This window comes from Pteropus vampyrus, unplaced genomic scaffold (genome assembly GCF_000151845.1).
Source record: "Pteropus vampyrus isolate Shadow unplaced genomic scaffold, Pvam_2.0 Scaffold2, whole genome shotgun sequence".
Lineage (NCBI taxonomy): Eukaryota > Metazoa > Chordata > Mammalia > Chiroptera > Pteropodidae > Pteropus > Pteropus vampyrus.
This window is the reverse complement of record NW_011888783.1, coordinates 19,377,364-19,387,390: the sequence shown is the minus strand read 5'-3', so window position 1 is coordinate 19,387,390 and position 10,027 is coordinate 19,377,364. Positions and strand designations below refer to the sequence as shown.

General features: G+C 36.8%; 1 protein-coding gene across 8 annotated transcripts in view; it reads left to right on the top strand.

Annotated features, from left to right (window-relative positions):
• Window positions 1–10,027, top strand: part of PPIG (peptidylprolyl isomerase G) — a 47,238-nt gene that overhangs the window by 30,711 nt on the left and 6,500 nt on the right. For all 8 annotated transcript variants that reach the window (XM_011358056.2, XM_011358043.2, XM_011358036.2 and 5 more), the window contains 2 exons: window positions 5,520–5,733; window positions 9,799–9,966. In XM_011358056.2, the coding sequence (XP_011356358.1) occupies window positions 5,520–5,733; window positions 9,799–9,966 (382 nt within the window). The remainder of the gene's footprint in view (window positions 1–5,519; window positions 5,734–9,798; window positions 9,967–10,027) is intronic.

The window sequence follows — 10,027 nt, the reverse complement described above, 5'->3', positions numbered from 1 at the left end:
AAGTCTTTGGGGTAAATGCCCAGCAGAGGGATTGCTGGATCATATGGTAGATCAATCCTTAGTTTTTTGAGAAACATCCATACTGTTTTCCATAGTGGCTGTACCAATTTGCAGTCCCACCAGCAGTGTAGGGGGATTCCTTTTTCTCCACATCCTCTGCAACACTTGTTATTACTTGTCCTGTTGATTATAGCTATGATTATAGCTATTCTAACAGGTGTGAGATAGTATCTCATTGTGATTTTGATTTGCATCTCCCTAATCACTAGCAATGTTGAGCATCTTTTCATATATTTGTTGGCTATTTTTATGTCCTCTGTGGAGAAGTGTCTGTTCAGGTCCTCTGCCCATTTTTTGACTGGATCATTTATTTTTTTGTTGTTACTGAGTTGTATGAGTTCTTTGTATATTTTGGATATTAGGCCTTTATCAGAGGCATTGCTTGCAAATATATTTTTCTCATTTGCATGGTTGTTTCTTTACCATGTTGAAGGTTTCTTTTGCTATGCAGAAGCTTTTTACTTTGATATAGTCCCATTCATTTATTTTTGCTTTTGCTCTCTTTGTCTTTGAGGTCAAATTCATAAAGTCCTCTTTAAGTTAAAGGTCCATGAGTTTAGTTCCTATGTTTTCTTCTATGAATTTTATTGTTTCAGGTTTTATATTGAAGTCCTTAATCCATTTTGTCTTAATTCTGGTGTGCGGTAATAGACAACATTCTAGTTTCATTCTTTTGCAGGGGGCTTTCCAGTTTTCCCAGCACCATTTATATAGCGGCTTTCCTGTCTCTACTGTATGTTTTTGGCTCTTTTGTCGAAAATTATTTGTCCATATAAACATGGGTTTATTTCTGGACTCTCAGTTCCATTCCACTGGTGTGTATGTCTCTTTTTCTGCCAATACTGAGCCATTTTGATTATTGTCACTTTGTAATATAATTTGAAGAGTGATACTTCCAGCCTTGTTCTTTTTTTTCAGGGTGGCTTTGGTGATTCGGGGTCTTCTGTGTTTCCATAGAAATCTGATGATTTTTTGTTCTGTTTCTTTAAAGAGTGCTGATGGGATTTTGATGGGGATTGTATTAAATCTTTCGGTAATAAGGTCATCTTAACTATGTTGATTCTTCCAATCTAAGAACGTGGAAATTTCTTTGTATCTTCAATTTCTTTTATTAAGGTCTTATAGTTTTCATTATATAGGTCCTTCACATGTTTCATTAGGTTTATTCCTAGATATTTTATTCTTTTTGTTGTAATTGCAAAAGGAGTTATTTTTCTCACTTCTTTTTCTGACACTTCATTATTAGAATATAGGAACACTATGGATTTTTGAACAGTGATTTATTTACCGTATTATTTCTATTAGCGTTTGTCGAGTATTTAGGGTTTTCTATAGAGAAAATCATGTGGTCCATAAATAGTGACAGTTTGGCTTCTTCGTTTGCTATTTCGTTGCCTTTTATATCTTTCTCTTGCCTGCTGTGGTGATAGTGCACACCCTTGTCTTGTTCCTCATCTTAGAGGACAGGCTTTTAGTTTTTCACCATTAAGTAAAATGTTGGCTGAGGGTTTGTCTTATGTGGCCTTTATTATGTTAAGGTACTTTCCTTCTGTACCAGTTTTGTTAAGAGTTTTGATCATAAATGGATGCTGTATTTTGTCGAAGGCGTTTTCTGCACCTGTTGATGTGATCATATTCTTATTTTTTAATTTGTTTATGTGGTGTATCACATTAATCGATTTGCCTATATTGTACTATCCCTGTGCCCCTGGGATGAAGCCCACTTGATCGTGGTGTAAAATCTTTTTAATATTTTGCTGTATTCGGTTCACTCTAGTATCTTATTTAGGATTTTTGCGTTGTGTTCATGAGAGTTATTGGTCTATAGTTTTCTTTTTTGTGTGTTTTGGTATCAGAGTAATATTGGCCTCATAAAATGAGTTAGCAAGTATTGCCTCCTTCGATTTTTCAGAAGAGTTTGAGGAGAATAGGTATTAAATCTTTAAATGTTTGGTAGTATTCTCTGGTGAAGCAATGTGGTCCTTGACTTTTACTTTTGGTAGCTTTTTGATGATTGTTTCAATTTCCATATGACTGATCAGTCTATTTAGATATTCCAGTTCTTGATTCAGTCTAGGAAGATTGTATCTTTCTAAGAACTTGTCCATTTCTTCTAGGTTATTAAATTTGGTGTCATGTACTTTTTCATATTATTCTTGTATGATCCTTTGTATTTCTGCGATGTTAGTCTTAATTTCCCCTCTTTCATTTCTGATTTTGTTTATTTGTGTCATTTCTCTTTTTTCTTTAGTGAGTCTAGCCAGGGGTTTATCAATTTTACTAACTTTCTCAAAGAACCAGCTCTTTGTTGCATTTATTTTTCTGTTGTTGTCATTGTTCTCAATTTCATTTAATTTTGCTCTAATTTTGTCATTTTGTTTTAGGTGAGCTGACCTCTTTCAGAATTTCCTGTAGTGCAGGCCTCGTTGCAGAGAATTTCCTCAATTTTTATATGTCTGGAAAGGTCTTTATTTCTCCTTCATAACTAAAGGAGAGCTTAGCTGGATACATTATTCTCGCCTGGTAGTTCCTTTCATTTAATAGTTTGAACATTTGAGTCCACTCCTTTCTTGCTTGTAAGGTTTGTGTTAAAAATTCCAAAGATAATCTACCGGGTTTTCCTTTATGGGTTAGTGTCTTCTTTTCTTTGGCTGCCCTGAGAATTCTGTTACTAATTTTTGATAATTTTAATATAATGTGTCTTGAGAAGGCTTTTTTGAGTTGAGATAATTGAGTGTTCTGTTAGCTTCTTCAATTCCAAATTCCAGCTCATTCCTTAGATTCGAGAAATTCTTGTTAGCTCTTTGTCTGAAAATGCTGTCTGATTCATGCTCTTTTTCCTCTCCTTCTGGAATACCCATTATTCTTATGTTTCCTGATGGTATCAGCTAGTTCTTATACTTCTCTTTCATTCTTTTTCATTCAGTTTTTTTTCTTCTGAATTATTTCTAAGTTCTGCTTTCGATATCAATGCTCCTTACTTTCATTTGGTTGACTCTATTTCCTAAGCTTGCTATTTCATTCTTCATCTCCATTAGTTCTATTTATCTCATTTTTAGAGTTTCAGTGTCCCAGCCAAAAAAACTAATTTTGCTGATCTGGTTTTTTTCTCAGCTCCTGGAATTGTTGACAGGAGTTATTTTGGATCTCATCGAGTTTTTTTCAGAATTCCAATCCTTAACTTCTCTGTCATTTAAGTTGAATATTTCTATGTCTTTAAGTTTATTTTCTGGAAATTTTTCTCTTTCTTTCTGAGCTGCCTTGTCACCTTGATTGTTCATGGTGTTTAATTGACTATTTCTCCACTTGGGCAGTATATTCTGCACTTTTTTTTCTCTCTAGAAAGATTTACTAAAAGTCTCTCTTTAGCCTTTTGCTAAGGTGTTTTTCTTTTGGTTTCCAGTAGGTGATGTCTGAGCTTCTTGGAGCTCTGCTTTGAGACTTAATAATTCTTATTTCTTTTTTTTTTCTACTAAATATTCAATGACGATCACTACCCACGTTCTCAGTGTTAGCAAGAGTTTTGGTAGCATTTATTCAAATTCCCCTGGGGCGTACCCTCTGGATTGGTGTATGAGGGGTTATTGTAGCTCAGCTTCATGATTTGCAACTTCAACTGGTAAGATCCAGCTGTTACTTCTCTGTTGTTAGTCCCGCTTTGCTTTCTGCCTTAACCCCTGGGCTCCGCTGCATGGAGCTCACAGAGTCCTTAGGCAGCGCTGTTCAGGGGACCAGCAGCAACTTCTCCCCTCCCCCTCCTCCTGTAAGGAGCTAAGGAGCTCTCCGTTACCAGAGGCAGCTTCTTTGTTCTTCCCAATCTACCTCTGGACTCCCGGGACTCCTGCTGGTCTGACCTCTGGTACCTCTTATGTGCAGATCACTCGCTCAGATGTGCTTGTGTGCAGGTTGGGTGTTTGTCGAGTTTTAGATTTCACCTTATTTTTCAGGAGGAAGGATCTGGGGACATCTCTCACTCTGCCATGTTTCTGACATCACTCCTCCCAGATTTATAATAAAATGATATCCTATTCTGTTTCATAGCACACTCCTTTTTATTCAACTCTGGTTTTTCTGTCCTATGGTATAACCTCCAGAGCTCTGCTGCCCATCGCAGTGACAAATCTAGCGTTCAGGCTCCAGTCTCACACAAAGATAAAGGTCATAGTAGCGGTGGATGCCGTGACTGTGGCTGCAGTGGTGGTAGTTGTGGTGGCGACAGCAGTGGCGGTGGCAACTCCTCCCTCTGCCGCTTCTCACCATCTCTTTATATGAGATCTATTTGTTGAGCAGCCTAGGTCTTTTGTCCTATAGTGTTTCCCATTACTGCACACACTGGGTTTTATTGATTACGTCTTTATATTATGTAATGTGTTCCTTCTGTGCTTCTATTTCATATAACTTTGTAGTTCTAAAATATTGATCCAGTGCTGTTTTGATTTTGTTGTAATTCCTATTGATAGAAGCACGAGGCCTATAGGACAGGTTGTCTCTGCTCTTCAGCAGCCGTTGGTGGTCAGTGCCTCATTAGGGGTTGTAAAATAATGGTATTCTAACTGATTCTTTTCTCATTTATTCCTATAATATTTTTGATAAATAGCATCTTTCTTTCATCTACTATATAGTTAGTCAGATGTACAATTCAGATAGGAAAAGCAGGGTAAATGCTTTATATATTATTTTCCAATATCATTTGAACTGATGGAGTCTAATATATTACCTGGGTCAGTCTCTGTCTACTTTGTCATATCTTTCCCTGATTCCTGTTGTATTAATTCACTTATTTACTTTTGTTGCCTAGGCCTTAGTACATCTGAGTTTTGTGGCACCCTTTAAAATTATTACTTCCTTAACCAAAAATAAAATTTCAATTTGAAGTTATTTTTTTAGAAACCCAAAAATATAATTATTAATCACTGACAAGTGACTGCCCTCTGTTGCAAGTATTCTCTCCACCTAAATCCATTTCTTAGTCATTACCCCTGCTCAGGCATTGAAACATAAGCCCATGCCAATGGAATCATGTTTCTTTCCACATTTGTGCAAAGTATTTTTTGTATGTCATTTCTCTCCTCCAGTTCTACCTCCAGTCTTGATAATACTAGAAAACTACAAGAAGATAGAATCTGGAACTCTTAAATGTTACTTTTGTACTTTTTAAAAAACTTTTATTCAAATGTTTTTCTAAAGTTAACTTAGTTTATTATTTTAGACTTACTTATTACTTTTCCAAAATTTTTTGGTTTCCTAGATTCAGCTCTGACCCATGAATGTTGGTATCTGGATTCTAATCCTTTTTTTTTTTTTTCTCCTAATCCTGACTCTTGACTCCTTTCTTGTACCCCTCAATTCAAATAGCTGGGTGAGCTAAGTGTTAAATATTGGACTTAGAAAGTATTACTTTCACTTACAAAGTTTGTTTAAAAAATGTTGACCAAAACCCTTTTTGCTTTTTATTAAAGCTAAGAAAGAAGAAAAGAAAAGGCATAAATCATCCTCCTCCTCCTCATCATCATCCAGTGACTCAGATAGCTCAAGTGATTCTCAGTCCTCTTCTGATTCTTCTGATTCTGAAAGTGCTTCTGAAGAGAAATCAAAAAAAAGAAAAAAGAAACATAGGAAAAATTCCCGAAAACACAAGAAAGAAAAGAAGAAGCGAAAGAAAAGCAAGAAAAGGTCTTAATTTTACTTTTTCAATACTAGATTTATATTCTAGTTCTCTTCTGTTTATAAATAAACCCGTTGGAATTTGGGGTCGATTATATACAAACATTAAAATGGAAATATATTACACCATAAAGTATAAGACCATCTTGATATTGTATAGTCTATAGATTAAGGGTATATTCATTTCCATTTTCTTTTTCTTTTATTTTTCGATAATTTATTTTTCAGTTACAGTTAACATACACTCTAATATTAGTTTCAGGTATGCAATAGTGATTAGACATTTATAAACTTGTAAAGTGATCATGCCAATAAATCTAGTACCCATCTGACACAATATACGTAGTTATCATAGTATTATTGACTGTATTCTCTGTGTTGTACTTTACATCCCCATGACTATTTTGCACTACCAATTTATACTAATTAATCCCTTCCCTTTTTTCACTCCCATCTTCCCAGTCTGGCAACCATCAAAATGTTTTATGTATCTATGAGTTTGATTCTGTTTTTTTGTTTGTTTTTTAGATTCCACATGTAGGTGAAATCATATGGTAATGTCTTCCTCTGGCTTATTTCCCGAAACATAATACCCTCTAGGTCCATTCATGTTGTTGCACATAGCAAGATTTCACTTCTTTTTATGGCTGAGTAATATTCCTTTGTATATATATACACCACTTCTTCTTTAGTCATTCATATATTGATGGACATTTAGGTTGCTTCTGTAACTTGTCTATGGTAAATAGTGCTGCAGTGAATATATGGATTCATAATTCTTTTTGAATTAGTGTTTTGGGTTTCTTCAGATACATATCTAGAAGTGATATTGCTGGGTCCTTCTTTGTCTCTTGTTATGGTCTGTTTTAAAGTCTCTTTTGTCTGGTATAAGTATTGTTACCCCAGCTTTTTTGTTTCCATTTTCATGAAATAATCTTTTTCCATTCTTTTATTTGAACCAATGTGTGTCTTTAAATCTGAAGTGAGTCTCTTATAGGCAACAAATGTAGAGGCCTTGTTTTCTTATCCTTTCAGTCTCCTTATGTTTTTTAATTAGAGCATTTAATCCATTTACATTTAAACTAATTGTTGATAAATATGTAATTATTGCCATTTATTATTCATATTTTTTACTTATTTTTTTCTTCTTAAGGAAGTTTCTTTAACATTTCTTCTTTGCTGGTTTGGTGGTGATGCACTCCTTTAGCTTTTTCTATGCTGGTTTGGTGGTGGTGAACTCCTTTAGCTTTTTCTTTCTGGGAAGCTCTTTATCTGTCTTTTGATTCTAAATGATAGCTTTGCTGGGGAAAGTAATTTCGGTTGTGGGTCTTTGCTTTTTATCATTTTAAATATTTCATGCCAGTTCCTTCTGTCCTGCAAAGTTTATGTTGAGGAATCAGTTGACAGTCTTATTGAAGCTCCCTTGTAGGTCACTACCTGCTTTTCTCTTGCTGCTTTTAAGATCCCCTGTATTTAACCTTTGGTATTTTAATTATGTTGTGTCTTGGTTTGGGCCTCTTTGGGTTCATCTTGTTTGTGACTCTCCGTACTTCCTGGGCTTGTATGTCTTATTTCCTTCACCAAATTAGGGAAGTTTTTTGTCATTATTTCTTAAAATAGGTTTTCAATTCCTTGCTCTCTTCTCCTGGTATTCCTATGATGTAAATGTTGGTATACTTGATGCTGTCCCAGAAGCCCCTTATATTGTCCTCATTTTTTTGGATTCTTTTTTCTTGTAGCTGTTTTGATTGTTTTCTGCTACCTTATCTTCCAAATCACTTATTTGATTCTCTGTTTCATCTGATCTACTGTTGATTTCCTCTATTCTTCATTGTAGTTATTGTATTCTTCGTTTCTGGCTGGTTCTTTTTTACGTTTTCTATCTCTATTTTTAGGTTTCTTGTCTCTTTCTTAAAGTTCTGAGATTGTTGAGCATCCCTATTACCAATGTTTTGAACTGTGCATCTAGTAGATTGATTGCTTGTCTCTATTCTGTTTAGTTCTTTTTCTGGAGCTTTGTTTTAATCTTTCATTTCAGAACTATTTCTTTGTCTCCTCATTTTGGCTGCCTTCCTGTATTTGTTTCTATGTATTAGGTAGAGCTGCGGCATCTCCTGGTTTTTGTAGAGTGGTCTTATGTAGTTAAGTGTCCTGTGGGGCCCAGTGGTTCAGTCTCTCCATTCACCTGACCTGGATGCTACAGGTGTGTCCTTTGTATGAGTTGTATGTGCCCTTCCATTATAGTTGATCCTTGATTGCTGTTGGCACGTCATTGGGAGGGATTGACCCACAGGCTGATTGATTGTTAAGACTGGCCGTGACTACAGTGGAGGAGCTGTTGTGCAGGAGCTGACCCTACAGAGTAGGATTTGCTCTAGGAGGGCTATGGTGCCTGCCAAGTCTGCCCTTTGGATGTGCTGTTTGTGGAAGTGTTCAGGTGGTGGTCTTGTGTGATCTGAACCTGGCCAGTGGGCATGTTTGTTCTGGAGCCACTTGGGAGGGGCTCTGGTGCAGACCACAGTCAGCCACTGCCTGTACCCTGCCCTGAGTCACTTGATAGAAGCTACAAAATGATCTGTACGTGGTTGCCACTTATGCTGCGCTTAGAGGTTCCTTAGGTTGGCTGCTACTAGTGACAGGCTTGGGGCTGTTTAGCAAGAGTTACAGCGTACACTGAGGCCTGCTGTTGCTTACTTGGAGTTTGTGAACCTTTGAGAGATTTCAGGAACATTTGAAGCATAAGCTAAGACAGGCTGTTTGTATGATAAAGCCTCTGGAAATGTCTTGGGTTGGCCTGAAATTGGTTGGGGCAAGGTTTCAGGGAATCACCATAGCTGGGCAAATAATGTTGGCCAGGTTGACTCAGATATGGCATTTGCCTGTGTCTGTACTTTGGTTTGGGGGAGGCTTCAACAAAGGAACAATGGCTTCTGCCAGCATTTCTGTCTGAGAGGAAGTTGCCCCTCCAGCCCTTGCCCCACAGCCAGGCAATTCAGTTTTTCCTCATATGTCCCTAGTGCCTTTTGAGCTGCCTTTCCACTATTGGAGCTCAGAGCAAGTGAGTCTATCAACAAGTCCCTGTGCCAGCCCTTTAAGAGGAGTATCTGGGACTTCAGCAGCCATCTGTCTCAGCCACAGTCTCTGCTGGTTTTCACAGCCAGAAGTTGTGGGAAATTCTCTTCCCAGCCCTGGAACCATAGGCTAGAGAGTACATTGTGGGGTTGGGATCCCTTACTCCTCAGGGGGAACCTCTTCAGCTGAGATATCCCTCCCGATTTTTAACTGCCACATGTGGATATGAGACCAGCCCTTCCATGTCTCCCACCAGTCTCCATGCGGCTTCTTCTGTATATCCTTAGTTATAGGACTTCTCTTCAGCTAGACTTCAGGCTGTTCTCAGTAATGGTTTTCTGTATAGTTAATTGTAAATTTGATATGCTAGTGGGAGCAGACATGCAGTTTTTAACTATTCTGCCATCTTGACCAAAAGCCTATTTATTTTCATTTTCAACAAAACCATTCAGTTTATTTTGCCAGAACTCAATGAAATGATGCTTTTGGTTTTATAGGTTTGTATTTATGGGAAAAATATGAGATTAATGAGAATTATAGGAAACTAACAGTTGTCTTACTTTTTTGTTTTTATCTCTGCTCTGATAAAGGTAGAAAACATATCAGCTTGTTTACTGTTTTCCATTTTGTCTGAAATAATTCGTATTTGCACTAAAACTTGTCTTCATATGCCTATTGCCTCTAAAGCAACTAATTTCTTTACCTACATTTTAAAATATTTTAAATTTACCAGTGCATTGCCTATGGAGTTTCATTTTTTGATCCATTTTATTGGGAAATATGTTTTTGAGACTATAGCAACGCAAAAGTTGCTTTGGGTTTTTGGGCAGTAGTTGGTTTGACAGAAGAATAAAAGAACATTTTCCTCATATAATTATATCTTTGAGGGGTACAGGATAGTGTATATATTGTGACATCTTCCAAAGGAAAGAAATACCAACGATTGAAAATTGGGGCAGACACAGAATAACCAGATGAAACTTGTTTTGTGTTTCTATTAAGTGCATCCAGTGAAAGTGAGGCTGAAAATCTTGAAGCACAACCCCAGTCTACTGTCCGTCCAGAAGAGATCCCTCCTATACCTGAAAATAGGTTTCTAATGAGAAAAAGTCCTCCTAAAGCTGATGAAAAAGAAAGGAAAAACAGAGAAAGAGACAGAGAGAGAGAATGGTATGTGAATGTGCATATCTTGTAGAGTGCCCTACCTTCTTTACAAGAACCTTACTTTAAA